A 14,794-nucleotide genomic window follows, 5' to 3' on the forward strand; every position below is an offset into this window, starting at 1 on the left:
ATGGACATTTTTAGATTCCCCATAATAGTTAATAGAAAGGAAAGCGCTTGATTTTTTTATCATATCCAATTTAGTTCTGAGTAGCAGAATTGGCCACTTCTCAAAGCTACAGATACAAGTTGAATTTTGTGGCAGTTGCACGCCTCTAGTAAAAACTACTAAAGGCCCATTACTCTTCTATAGGGTGGCAGAAAAGCATCACAGGCCTGTAGGCGGATGCTGTCTTTACCAGATCAACAGCTTCATCACTGCTATTCCAGTACTGAAGGAAAGTCCTAACACTACCCATGAACATCACATGAAAACCTCAGGAACAGAGAGCAAGGGGCAAGGAGAAGGTGGGGACATGGGACACACACAATCCCATACAGTTTCAGAAGCATTAGTGAGAATCTCCAGTGGAGTATTGGAATGAGACTTTCTCTTTTTAGAATCAGACTTCTTGAGATGTAGTTACACTTCATGCAAGATGGCACTGTAGTTGTCCCTTCATCACAACAGCTATAGATAAGAACAGGATTTGGGCTGTCAATTACAACCTTCAAAGTGCAGTGGCGAATATGAAATATAACTGTCCCAAGAAACTTAAATGCTGATTTGTAATAGCCTTAGCATGAAAGCAAATGCTTCATGGAATTACTGTTATTTCTATACTTGCAAATCTCAAATAACCACGTAATAGGTTTTATTACAATAACATGGTATATAAATTTTGTTTAATAAAACCAAGACACAATAACTGTGTTACCTCACTGCAGTAAGGTTTTGTTTTATATGTTGTTTACTTCACTAATTGTTCACTTTATTTTATTCATAACATTTGTATCCCTATCTTTCGACATATAGCTCTTTTCAGAGTATTTATGGTAAACCCCATTATCTTCATAATTTCCCTGAATGCAAGGTTTGGCTGGGTGAGATGTGTAGCTTCCCAAGACCATCCAGCAAGCTTTAAGCTTGAGTAAGGGTATCTGAAGCCAGATACCTCCAATACAGGGCCATTACACTACACTGTCTCTCTTGTAAACTGTACTTATCAGGAAGAACAAATTTTATATCAGGCACATGAAGGCCTGCCTACCAAAAGACACAGTATCATTTCCTTCAAACACCACCATGTTAGATTGCAATGGAGGGCAGTTTCTACAAAAAGCCCAGGTTTATGAAGCCGTCCTGACTAGACAACAAAAGCAGCCAGGTCTAAAGCCCCCTAACACAGGGATACGGAACCTGTGGCAGTGTTGTGAATGAACTGAAATAATGGTGAGGTAAATTCTTCACCTCAATGAATGTGCTTTGTTTTGGTGCAAGATTTATTTCAATTACTAGCAGTATTTTGAATACAAATCAGTTAAAGTTTAACTCACCACCATCCCTTTCTCTAACTCTGTGAGTATGCATGCTTTTAGCTTTACTGTGTCCAGTGTTGTCACCATACTTGTTTTCAGGGCTATCAGATCGCCGCAACATTTTATTTGGTGGTGAAGGGTCTGTGGTGTCTCGCATCTTGTCATGCCGGTGATCACCACCACTGGGGTGACTCTTTGATGAGTATTTAAGAGCCTGAAAGAAATAACAAGTACAGATTTCTCAAGCTGTGATTTGAAATATCTTTTTTAAAAAGTTTGCCATGCAGCATGGAGAAGCTGCTGTCCAAAATAAATCAAGCTTAGAAATCCTCTTAAGTCATGGAACTAGTTTCACAATTGTCTAGATCCTAACTAGTGCTATGTCATTTTACAAACTTAATAGCACGTAATTCTGGGCTTTTCAACCCTACTTCCAATTTGATACCAGTTTCAGTAACACATCCTCTCCATTTCCACCCTTAAAAATATATCCCACACAATCTAACCAAATATTAACTAGTGGTACCTCATCTATGAACTGAGATTAACTGTTATGCACTTTAAAGAGCAGGGAGATTTCTGGCAAAAGATGCACAAGGGTATATAGATTTTGTAGTAGTACGAGTGGAATATGCAGCTTTGTAGCATCCACACCACCTTGTGTTATACTAAACACAACAGGGCCTTGTCCAGAGCCTCTCTCCATCTACCCCTTTTCACAAGGCTGTGTGATGAATGTTTACATTAGACGTGCTGTCACTGACTGCAGCCTCCAGTTGTCAAAGCTGCCTCTTTCATCTGATCACTCAGGTATATAAGTGTAGTGGTCAAATAACCTACTGTAAATGACCATATTTACACCTCCAGCCCTCCCGATCCTTTTAACACTGGGGAGATGACAAAGGGAAAGCCTCAAATGTTTTTCCCCACACACACCCCGCTTCACACCAGCCATTTCCCAAATTTCTTCAGGGGCACCTTCAACACGGTCCCAATTTAAAGTTTTCTCAGTTGACAGAAAGGGTTTGAGGAACTAGAATTCCCCTCGGGCTTTACTACAAGCCCAAGGCCTAGAACCTATCCCGGCTCCTATTTCGTCTCCTACGGGAAGGGAAGACGGTCAGCGGCACTCGGGAAGCCTTTTCGGACTCGGGTTCCGGCCGCTTACCGCCATCCCATGGGTTTCGCTCGGGGGGAAATGAAAAAACGAAAAAACAATGCCGCCCTCCGCCTCCTGCGGCCCGCATCGGGCCTAGGCCTCTCGCTTCCTTGCCCCGCCGCCAAGCGCCTCTCGCCGCCTCAGCTCGCGCTCAAGCCCTCGCGGTCGCTGGGGTAAGAGAGAGAGCAAGAGCCGCCGCCGCCGCCCCCTTGCCCCCTCCCGGCCCGCCGCGCGCGGAGCAGAGCGAGGGGAAGCGGTTGGCTCCCCTCCCCCGCGGCCTGCAGCGGCGGCCGAGGCCTGCGCTCGAGTAGTTTCGCTCGCCCTCCCACACTCCAGTTACTGCCGCCGCCGCAGGGGCCTATCGGTGTGTCGGGCTGCGGCGGGCGAAGAAGTCGGTACCTGGTAGGGCTGCGAGTCCCCCTTGCGGTCGTGACAGCTGGAAAGAGAGGAGAAAAAGACGTTACGTTAGCGAGCGACCGTTACTGGCCGTTGGTATTGAGGGTGGGGGGGGGGGTAGGAAAAAGAGAGAGAGAAGAGAGAGAGTAAGACGGGAGGAGGGCGGAACGAGAAAGGGGGTTATTTACCCATCATTGAGTCTTTGCTTATTCCTCGCATACATTACCATCAATGCCCGGCCTGTGTGTGAGAGACTGAGGGGACCAGGAGGGCGCGGCCGGGCCACGGGCGCCGCCGAGGGGGGAGGGGGAGGCAGCGCTCCGACCGGGGACAGGGAAGAGGAGGAGGAGGAGGAGGAGGGGGAGGGAGGGAGGAGGAGGCGGAGGAGGGGCGGCTCAGGCAGCTCGGCTGTGAGGGGAAGCAGCGCTCACGGGCCCATCTCCTCCTCTCCGCACCAGCGAGAAGGAGAGGCGCCCCCGCAGGACGGACACACGCGCACAGCGGGGCGCGGGAGGCACAAGGCGGCCGCGTCCCCTCCGCTGCTGCCACTGGCCGCCTTCGCTCGCTCGCCCGCCGCCGCCGCCGCCGCCGCCAACACCTCCTCCCCCCTCCCTTCAGCTACAGCTCCAGCTCCCAACACTACCGCCGTCCGACTACATCCGGGAAACTCGGACGCCGCCGCCTTCGCTTAACGTCGGCTGATATCGGCTCTTTCCGCCAAAGCTCCTCCCATTCCATCCAGTCCTTTTTTCTTTTTTGAACCCACCCTCTTTCTTAAGTCTATGCCCCGCCTCCTCCCTTCCGGATGCTAAGGAGCTTTCCTTCGGGAAACATCGGCCATTTCCGTCAGGCTCCGACAAGCCCTCGCCTGGGTTTTTTTTTGTTTTTTAGCCTCCCTTCTTCGCGCTCTGTGCGGCCGCTGCAGTTTCGGAAAACATTGGTAGTCTCCGTGCAGCCTGCAGCCCTCGCATTCGGGCGGCACCGGCTGTCTCCGTCACGGATCGCTATCTCCATTTCGACTATTTCCGCAAGGGGAAGGAGAAACGCCGCCACAATCGGTTATTTCCGTAGCTCCCCCCCCCCATCTTAATCCTCCGAGAATGAGCTCCGGAAATACGCTCGTAAAGTGGTGGATAAATTCAAGCTAGGTGGCTTGGAGTTTGTCTTTCGTTCCTGTATCCGCTGAACGACGTTCTCTGCTGGGATAACAGAAACGCGTTTTGTTCCATCCCCGACGAAGCCGAAGTTACCGGAGTTATTTAGTGGGCGTTACCGGAGGTGAGGATGGAGAACTAGAAAAATGTAGCTATGAATGGGACTTTCGTAGAATTATAGAGTTGGAAGGAAGCCCGGGGGTCATCGAGTTCAAGCCCATGTAATTTAAAACAAAATGTCACCAGAACCATTTCTGCACTGTGTGTAGATTGTACAACAGTTTGAATCTCCAAGGAAAGCCTTCTGGGGTGAGGACACGAAAACGTCCTATTTGCATGCCTATCCAGGAGTAAAACGCGTTTAGTTATGCGTGTTCCCAGGTAACTAGGTAGACACGCTTCGCCCAGAGCCCTCTGTGGGCACTTAAGGCGCGGTCCCATCCCGTTTGCCCGATCGCGAGCGCCTATGGACCTGAATGGGATTTACTCCAAGCTCGATCGAGCTGAAGCGGGACACAGATTTCCGAGCGAGCCTTTGCAGAAGCTACAGTCCCGGGCGGGCTTATGGCGCAAGAGATCGCCCCAAGGGCGCCTTTCCTTCCAAAGAACTAAGCGCCGCGCGGCCCGCGCCACGCTTGGCTTGGGCGGGGCTGACGCCGCAAGGACCCGCCGAGCGTTTGCTTGCGGGAGGGGAAGAAGTAAGGGCCGCCGCGGCCTCAGTGCTCGCCGTGCGCAGCCGCGGAGGTGCTCGCTTCCCTTCCTGCGCGGTCCTCGCGCCGAGGGGCCCAGGGGCTACTGCGGGCCCCGCCCCCTCCCGGCGCCTCATTCCGAGCCATCCGCGGCAGGAAGGAGGGTGACAACGGAGCTATTCTGGGAGGCACGTGGGCGGCCGCCGGTCTATTCTGGGTCCGGGGGAAAACAGCTGCCCGCAGCGCGGAGGCGAAGCAAGGAGGGCGGGTTGCCGGGGAGGCATCTCCCCCAACTGGTGGCTGGGCGCCGGCGCCGCTTGCCTTTCTTTTGCAGCTTTAGCGGAAGGTTTTGAGGGGAGAGAGAATACAGTGGTCCCTCAGGTTAAGTACTTAATTCGTTCCGGAGGTCTGTACTTAACCTGAAACTGTACTTAACCTGAAGCACCACTTTAGCTAATGGGGCCTCCCGCTGCTGCCGCGCCACCGGAGCCCGATTTCTGTTCTCATCCTGAAGCAAAGTTCTTAACCTGAAGCACAATTTCTGGGTTAGCGGAGTATGTAACCTGAAGCGTATGTAACCCGAGGTACCACTGTGCAGCCAGCGCGAAGCTCCCTTTCCCCTGAAAGAGCAGGGTTCTTCTCCCTCAAGGGCACTTGAAAAGCGGCGCTTTCAAAAGCCAAACTTACTCCTGGGCAGGTAGGTGCCTGTGCTGGAGGATCCCTCTAGCAAGAAAATCAAAAGTAGTAGAGTCCCTGTTTGCAGGCTGAGATTGGATGAGTTTGGGGACTACTCTTGTGGGTTGCACAAGAAGGGGCCTCTCCCTCAAAGGTGAGACGCCTGAGCCCTCCAGACAAAAGTTCTGGTAGCTGGCCTATTTCTCACTCCCCTCCTTTCAACCCCATGGTCAGAATCCTAAGGCAGCCGTTCCGGAAATTGTGGGAGAAAAGTGCCCTGGAGACTTGCTGTATTACCCTAAGTATATTTATTTAGGAGTTAAGCACTGCTGAGCTTCTACTAGTACAGGTAGCCTAAGTGGTGCATTACCTTCTATTACCAGCAAACATACAAGTTAAGCAGGTGCTATAGAGGTAAGGAAGCAAATGCTTAGGCAGGCTTGGATTCTTCTCAGCACCCTCAAACCCTGCAAATCTCCCCAGAAACCTTACTTAAACTGCAGTAAATCAATCCTGGGTAGTCTGGTATACATGTTGCCAGTGTATTTACTGTTCTAAGACATCCTATAGCTAGAGAGCACCTTAATGGCCCTATCCTAGGACAAAGGGGGGAGGAGACTTATTAACAACAACAATAAAGCAGCATGAGAACCTTGTGAGAGAAGCCGGGAGGGCAAGGGGAGATTAAACTTTCCTTCAATTCTTTGCCCTATTCTGTTCTTCCTCAGTGCTCCTCTCCCATGCCTATCAAGGCATATGCATTCATATAATTTCACTCCTGCATCATTCATACATGAAATTGTGCATCTACACATTCTCTTGCACACAGCACTTAAGTGCACACATTTTAGAGCCGTCTCAAAATATCAGCAGCTTCATAACATCTTGGAAAAGACCATTGGCCACTTTCATGTCAGAGTGGAAGAAGTTAAAGTAATGGCAAAATAGGATCCTTGGAAACTTACTCAGATGGTTTCCTTAATCACATTTTCTACAATTGCTATTGATGTTTCCATTATGTATGTGCTGGTTTTACAGTGTTGCTCAAAAGCACTTAGCAATTTTTCTTTCTTTCCTCCATTTAAATTATAAAATACAGGCAGACGTGGTGAGATCAGCTGGTGGAAGCAGGGATCATTTCCTTCTCCTCTGAAGGGTGGAGCCAGCAGGATGACTCATCAGGGGGCTGTTCTGCAAGGCTATAATAACGAACTTGTGAAACATATAGAAGACTTGTACATGCAAAGAGAAGAAGTGAGCAAGCAGATAAGGGAAGCGGAAGGGGAAAAGAAAAGGATCCAGGATAAAATCGAGACACTGACAAAACAACTGGATTGTGTGTGTGAAAACTTAGCACAGAAAAATGCTGCACAGAAGAAACTTGACGAAGTCCTTGCCGAAGCAGCGTTGACTTATGAGAAGATCTTGGAAAGCTCTAGGATGCTGCTGAACGTTTTGAAAGCTGAAACGGGGAATTTAGACAAAACGATAATGCTAAATAGAAATGTGACTGGGGATATTCAAACACTTGGGCTCCAACAAACGCAGCACTAGGCTTGGTGAAAAGTTATATACAAAAAATGTCACTCTTTGATCTTATATTGGTGGGTTTATTAATGTTTTTATTACGTATCAATTGTTACTTTTTATAAAGGATATCATGGAAGTAATAGACAAGTTGAAAATAAAGTTCTTTAAAACTCAACTGCTTATCCTAAGATTGTTTTAGATGCTGCAAGGTCTACATGTTAGAGCCAACTGACACATGATCCAAGGAGCCTAGCAGCTGCTGGATCAGTGAACAGAGTACTTGGGATTCAGCATACCACTGGCTGTGTTTAAAGCAACAGTGCAGCATCTACTATTTTTGGAACAGAAAGGAAAGAATTGGTTTGTAAAATGTTTGCGGTTCCAGTAATGCATCTGAGGGCGATGTGGGCAGGATTTAGGACATAACACTTGGGTAAATCCTGCAGGGCTTGTCCACTTTTTTGTTGCAAGCTTTTACTGTGTCCCTTCATAACTGTAGTACACCAGCAACAATAATTTCCAAAGGAGCTTCTTGGAAGACAGGGATATGCCTCTCTCAGCCAGTGGGTTCTGGGGTCCCAGTCTCAAGTCATTTCAAGCTGTTCGATTACATTATCCCTGAGTGACCAAACTCACCTGTGATCTATGCAAAGTACCCAGCCCTCACCAGCGTTGAGGTATAAGCCGATAGTAAGGCATTACATCAGCAGCTCAGCAACAATGCCCCTCCTTGCAGAAAAAACAACTCTCTGCAAAAAAAGAGAGAGAGAAAAGATGACTATTCTAGAGGAAGCAGTTGTCCTCTTAACAAAGGTGTATATTGTTTGTGTACAATACAATTCATGACATACAATGCAAAATGTTAAATATGTTTTTCAGGAGAAATGCCCTGCCCATGGCAATTGTCTTAGTCCTGAATGATGTGATTCTGAATTGGCCCTGCATCTTGAATTGTCCTTGGAGATCGAAAATTGTCCACCCTAGGAAAAGTGTGCAACGGTGAATAGGATTCTCCGAGCAATCGTGGTAGCAGTCATGGAATAACCCCACAGTGAAGTCTTGCTTAACAAATGTGAAGGGGATGTTACTGATGCAGGAGGACAGAGTTGACATTCTTGCCTGTATTGAGAAAAGGAATGCTGTATATAGATTAAATCTTAAAATCAGTATGTGAAAAAATGCACATGGAGGCAGCTTTGCACATGATTTGTTTTCTAGGATGTGCACTGAGATCTCAAAACTTAATACCTGTTGATCATGTTTTTGAAGCCTTCAATTCCACAGAGTGTTTTAAGAAAAATACTTAAACCAACCAATGAAAAAGTTCCTTGCCAAAAAAAGTATGATTATGCATAGATGCCATACACATTTTTATTTAACTCGTAATATATATATATAGGTTATGAAATAGGTTATGAAAAGTTACACACACACACATATATATATAGTAACTTTTCATAATCTATTGCAAAAAAAAATACTAAGAACCAGCCTGATTTGTAATTCCCACTTGCATGTATTATTGGGAAGACTAACTTGTAAAACACTGGGAGTGGTGGAGGGCAGGGGCAATGAATGTAAGGAGACTGAAATGTCCTCAGATCAGCATATGACAGAGTAAGGGACTTCTGGCTGACGGCTCTGAAAAAACGGAACCTGCTGGCAGCATCCTTTCTCAAGTCATTCTCGAGGTCCCAACAACTGCAGGAAAAGCTGCTCTCCCTCCCTCCCTCCCTATCTATCTCTCTCTCTCTCTATATATATATATATGGATATATACATAGCATTCCAGCATGCCAAATTGCTGCTGTCTGTAATCCTCCAAAATATTGGTAGTTGTGGGCAGCTGCTGTATAAAGAACTGCTGTCTAAATTTCCATTTTCCCTATTAATTGAAGCTTCATTTTCTGCCTTTGAGGGTGATATCTAATTCTAGTAAAATTGTGCTTGTAATTATGGATGTGCCTGACGACGGGCAGTCAGGTTGTGCACCCAGAGCGGTGAGCAGTGGAGAAATGACCGCTGGGAGGAGCGCAGAGAAAATAAAATCAGACAGCTTTACCTGCCCCACCGACAATAAAGCATGTGTCTCCCATATCTGTGTCTATAGCTTCAGGCGCTGTAAGTGCTTTAAAAAAAAAAAGATTTTATATATGTAAGTTATATAGGTTGTTATATTGTGAATCACTTTGGGATGCCTTATGGGAAACAAATAAATGAAAGAAATAAGTTTAAAATAATAACAATAAATAATATGTGCTCTGCTAGCCTGCTGTGGAGCATGAAGTCCTGTTGGCAATGTTGACATAAGAGTCAACTCTCTTCTCTCAACGTCTGGAAAAGGGAGAGCGCCACTTTGTCCTTTGCCTCAGGCAGCAAAATATATTGGTCCGGCACTTTTTGCAGAGAAGCGTCCCTTGAAGGAGGGTGACTTAGGTATGCAGCCACTTGATTCACTCAAGGTATATTTTGATTTAATAAGGCACATTTAACCAGCCACTTCAAAACTTTTTGATTGATTGCACCCATCAAATCAAGCAGTTAGGTAACTGTTGGTTTTATTTTCCACTTCCAAGTCTGCTCACAAGGAAGTGCCAATAGTGCATAATCCCGAAGCCTGTGATGTCAATTTGAAAACATTTGGTGGGGATGGGTTTTAGGATAAAATTAAGCCTCTTAAGCCCTTAGGTCTTCTATCTGTCAGTTTCACTCATATCATCTTCCAAAACTAATGTGATAATTCCAGTGATTATTTGCGAAAAAAGTACGGAGTTCCAGCTGCCTAAGCCAAATTTGTCTGCACCATAAATATGCTCTCGGAATCCGCTGCCTACATAAATAAGTCTGTGGAATAAAGTGTACTTACATCACTCATAAGCATCCTGCTGCTCTCTTAAGAAAGCCTTGCAAGACTCAGTTAATTTATCAAGCTAAATGAGGTCATGTTAAGAGTTGCGGCACATGATTACAGCAGCTGTTGAGTATCCCTCGCTGAATGGAGAGAGAAGCCTCTGGCCAACTGTCGTCTTCTCACCCCAAAGAAGACACTTTAGAGAGGGCTCTGCATGCTTCTCTCCCATCAAAGCCCTCTTCATTGCTAAGCTTAACAGTGTTAGCCTAGACTTGCTTCCTCGGAAGTTAGTCCCACGGTAGCTTGCCCCCAGTTAAGCGTGCACAAAATTGCAGCCCAATTCAGTCACTTCCATTAGAGCAGGGTTGGGGAACTTGGGGGCTGCCAGATGCTGTTGAAATACAATTCCCACCAGACCCAGCCAGCAAGGGCAATGGTCAGGGATTATGGGAATTGTAGTCCAAGAGCATCTCAAAGACCACTGTGAGCTACAGTGAGTCTCTTTCTACAATAAATAGCTATATTTTTATTTTATTTTTATTTTAAAAGAAGTTTGGGGCATTGAAAGGGTGGCTTGTGTGTTGCAATAAGCTCTGTATCTACCATTTTCCTATATTCACTCATTAAAAACTACTGCAAGGTGGAGTAGGGCAGGTAAGGTAGATACTGGGCCATTTGCAATTCCAGAGTATTTGTATTTCCAGAGTTTTCCAGACTCGTTTTCAGAAAAAGTATGTTGATCTGTTTTATCAGTAAGCCACTTCCCTGGTCCCTATTATTTCTCCCTTGTTCTTTGTGAGTTTGTTAGTGAATTTTTGAAGTGAATAGTTTGGGCTCTTTGCCTTTCTGGATACGATTCTGGATACGATTTGTCCATCCCCAAACCTGGAAAACATTCTCCCCAAACTCAGACATTATAGAGTTGACGACTACAATCACTCTGGTATGATGAACTTTGCACATGAACAGAGATTGTTGCTTCACATTTTCAGGACTGAGTCATGCATGGCAAATATTTTCTGGTGTGTTTTGTTGTATCCTGACTCAAATGAAACAATCACATTTTCCCATATTGGTTGGAATACTCTTGTTCTTTAAATTTAGAGGAAAACAATGTTTTGGATAATGAATACTTAGATTTTGGGGGGGGGGGAGGAAAACTACATGCAACTGAAAGAAAGCCTTTGTTGTGTTTTAAAAGTTTGTTATGTTTAGGGTTTTTTTGAGGGCAATGGATGCATAGATGTAAATTTTGAAAACTTATGCTGTGCGTCGTGGCTTAATTTCTAAATATGAGATATGGAGTCAATCTTGTCTGGAAATCATACTTGGGCCTCTTACATTGGAGCTGTTTCTCTTTCAATAGATGTGGAGAGAACAATTGGGGAGTGGGATTTAGAGTGGAGGAGACAATGACACTCTGCACATGCGCAATGACTAAATAAGTGCTGTGCAATTTCTGTTGAGATGAAAACTGCAACCCTATGAAATCAAAATGTTACCAGCTGCCACTGCCCAGCCCTGAGCTAAGATGTCAGTGCTCTGGAGCAGTAGGGAACAGATATATGTATTCCATCCTTAGAAGAAAGGCTTGCAAGGTGACAAATCGCATTCTTATTTCTAATGGATCTGTGCAGTCTATATAAACAGATATGGAAACAATTCCAGTTTATGAAGCCAGTATGTGTAGATAACATACGTTTTATACACTCTGGGCTCCATAGAATCTGAGATGCCAAAAGAAATGATCACAAATCCAGAGTACAAAGGAGAAAAACATGGGTTAAGAAACTATATTTTATTGAACTAGAATCATCCTGAAACCCAAAGCAGATGTGCAGCATGATTAACGATCTGCCTGACATGATGGAGAGATTAGGAATAAGATAGATGTTGGAAAAGGAGACGATAATCAGAAGAGAAAACCCAGAGAGGTTTAAGAATTTTTGCGACTGAAGAATTCCAGAAGAGAGAGTTCTCTCTTTTTTGCATTGGTTAAGTGTTTTGCATATATCACAAAATAGAAAATTGTGTCAGTAAAATAACAGAAGTAGAGCATAAACTATCAGATATGTTCTGCAAACAGTGTATTCTGTAATTATGGGGAGCAAGCATTGCTGCTTTAAAAATGGGGGCACTGATGGTTAAAGGCAAGAAGAGCTCAGATCTGATCCTGAAGATAATCTGTGCACAAAGAGAAGAGAAAATGCAATGGAATATTTTCTTATTTATGCATTTTGTTTGCTATCCTTTTTCCCAAGTATGACACAATTCAGATATGAAGGAATTATTATTATTATTATTATTATTATTATTATTATTATTATTAAATATATTTATGTCCCACCTCTTAATCATGCACATTCCCAAGGGTACTGCAGAATGTCAATGTATGAAACCAAAACACATCAGCAAAGAAATAATCAATCAATCAAAATGCAGAGTGGCAGCAGAATCAGATCATGTTAAAAGCTGAATGGGGCTGGCGGGAAAGGGAAGCATCTTCAACTGCTCTTTCCCAAAGATCTGCAAAGAGTATACGTGCTTTCATTTAATTTTGAACTTTCAGTCTTTGGACTTTTTTCACACCTTCCCCCCATGCAGTAAATACATAGGCTGGATCGAAGGCACTTCAAAGAAGCGCTTCAGTGAAACATGTTGTAAATTTAAACAGGGAAAACAAGTAGAGAAAAACACAACTCCACAGCGCCATCTGGTGGCAAAATGTTATATCGCATATAAAACGCATACAAATCGTTTTTTCTTTACCAATGTAGCTGAGTCCATCATTGCTCGCCACACATTTATTGCAGGAGAAATCAAGGCATTATCTCCCAACGTAGCTCTTCTGCTGCATGTTCACATGCTTGTTTCAGCCAAGGGCACCTGCTATTGTTTGCAGGCGCGATGTGGGTTTTTGTCATCTGGGCCCAGGCATTGAACCAGTGAGCTCGTTTCAAAAAAAAGCAAAGCCACTCCCTTCCCCTTGAAATGCCCTGCTGCTTCAGGAAATGCTCCCTAAAGGTATGTTAATAGCACTGTTAGGAACCATATGCTGCCCTGCTTAATGGCTTGGCCGCTGCAATGAGTGCTGGTTAATGGGCAATAATTAACCAATCAAGGCTTGTGGCTTGCAGCAAGAGAACAGAAATGGCTGCCTAGGCTTGTTTGCAGGCGCACTCAAGGATAGGCAGCTGAACAAATCAGCCACACCATATTGGATGTTACTCATCCCTGGTCATTGGCCAGGCTTGCAAGGGCTGATGGGAATTGCAGTTCACAACAGCAGGAGGCCCAAGGTTCCCCACGCCTCCCATGGCTCTTTCCAGTGGAATCATCAACCAGAGGCGGATTAATGTGAGAAACACACCCACTACCGACGGCATGTCATTCACACACGTTCCCTGAAACACAGGACTGTTCCATGCTGAAGAGCGTCCTAGGCTGCAGGGTGTCTTGCATTCCACACTAAAAATATAAATCATTCAGGAAGTCACTGATGCTTGGATTTCAAAGGGAGGACACGGTCTAGGTATGGCGCCTAGCTATGGCGCATCAGTTTCAGGCAGGACAATGGGATTTGTAGTCCAGCAAAGGGACCACATTGTCTATCCCAGTTCATTCAGTCAAATTAATATCCTGACCTGAAAATAGTGGGAAGGAAACCTGTCCGGGATATTTTCGCCCCTCATGTTTAACTTCCATTTATTCTAAATTTACTCCTGAGTCATTAGGTAGCGCCATTGATGAGGGTACACTAAGTACATAAAATTTAAACTGTGGGATCATTCTGGATTTAGAGATTGCCACAGCACTGGGATTTTGCTCCTTTGTCTCTTGTGGAAGAAATTTGTCCTGCGTTTATCCAGCAAGTTCTGAGCTGTAGTAGTGGTGTCGTGGGCTTTGAAGACACTCGAACTCAGGATGAAAGGGGGAAACACGCTAAGAGGAAGGCACGCTTGGCAAACCTTCACCATGATCAACTCCCTCCCATAAACCGATGTCCCCACTGTGGAAGGATGTGTGGATCCAGAATTGGCCTCCACAGTCATTTATGGACTCACTGTTAAAACCGTGTTTAATGGAAGGCAATGATAATAATCTTCCTTCCTTCCTTCCTTCCTTCCTTCCTTCCTTCCTTCCTTTCTTTCTTTCTTTCTTTTTCCCCCCATCTAGCTGGGTTTCCCCAGCCACTCTGGGCGGCTCCCAACTGAATACTTGTAGCCAAATCTTACTCGGCTACAAGTGATCACCAAAGAAGAAGGAGGAGAAGTATTCAGAGGAGTTTTGTTGGACCATAGTAGTCCAAGCACATCTGAACGCACGACACTGGCTTGTGTGAATAGTGCCACAGAGAGTATAATTAATAGGCCAAGTTGAGCTGAGCTCACAGCATGCATTGTGGGTAATGTTGACTTATGAGAAGTCCCATTTTTATTGTCTTCACCCCAGACCAATTTTTGTGATGATGACAAGGCAACACCATCTAGGTTTTCTAACCCGGTGAAGTTGTACACTTCACTCCATCCTGGAAGATCCTTGTGATGTGGGGCAAACAAGCATGTGATATATACAGCTGAGGATTCCACCTTTCCATGTGTCACCCATACCAAAATGGTACAGTGGTGCCCCGCAAGATGAATGCCTCGCAAGACGAAAAACTCGCTAGACGAAAGGGTTTTCCGTTTTTCGAGGTGCTTCGCAAGACGAATTTCCCTATGGGCTTGCTTCGCAAGATGAAAACGTCTTGCGGGTTTGCTTCCTTTTTCTTAAAGCAGTTAATACCCGGGGAATCCACGCTCTGCAAGACGAAAAAATCGCAAGACGAAGCAACTCACGGAACGAATTAATTTCGTCTTGCGAGGCACCACTGTATTGGAAAAATAAACTCATCACCTGAAAAAACCATCATGCAAGCTATTCAAGGAGGAGAACTGGGCATAGCTGACACCCTGAGATTCTTCATTTTGCACATTCAATATGAAGATACG

At 45.3% G+C, this 14,794-nt stretch overlaps 1 protein-coding gene and 1 pseudogene across 5 annotated transcripts in view; one reads left to right on the forward strand and one right to left on the reverse strand.

The window, feature by feature from the left end:
* Positions 1-4,200, reverse strand: part of WAC (WW domain containing adaptor with coiled-coil) — a 44,861-nt gene extending 40,661 nt beyond the window's left edge. Inside the window, exons 1-3 of one of the 4 annotated variants that reach the window (XM_081834320.1) lie at positions 3,548-4,200; positions 2,908-2,944; positions 1,368-1,563 (exon numbers count right to left, since the gene is read on the reverse strand). In XM_081834320.1, the coding sequence (XP_081690446.1) occupies positions 1,368-1,563; positions 2,908-2,944; positions 3,548-3,642 (328 nt within the window). In that variant the 5' untranslated portion in view covers positions 3,643-4,200. Of the gene's footprint in view, positions 1-1,367; positions 1,564-2,907; positions 2,945-3,092; positions 3,487-3,547 lie in introns of those variants that run through there. The other 3 variants (XM_081834319.1, XM_081834322.1, XM_081834321.1) reach the window with 3 other exon arrangements.
* Positions 4,201-6,592: 2,392 nt separating this feature from the next.
* On the forward strand, positions 6,593-6,976 carry LOC309352953 (microtubule nucleation factor SSNA1 pseudogene; annotated as a pseudogene). The gene has a single exon. The product of its transcript is annotated as a microtubule nucleation factor SSNA1 pseudogene (transcript).
* Positions 6,977-14,794: the final 7,818 nt, after the last annotated feature.

Source organism: Podarcis erhardii (assembly GCF_964252035.2).
Source record: "Podarcis erhardii genome assembly, chromosome: 12".
Classification (NCBI taxonomy): Eukaryota; Metazoa; Chordata; class Lepidosauria; order Squamata; family Lacertidae; genus Podarcis; species Podarcis erhardii.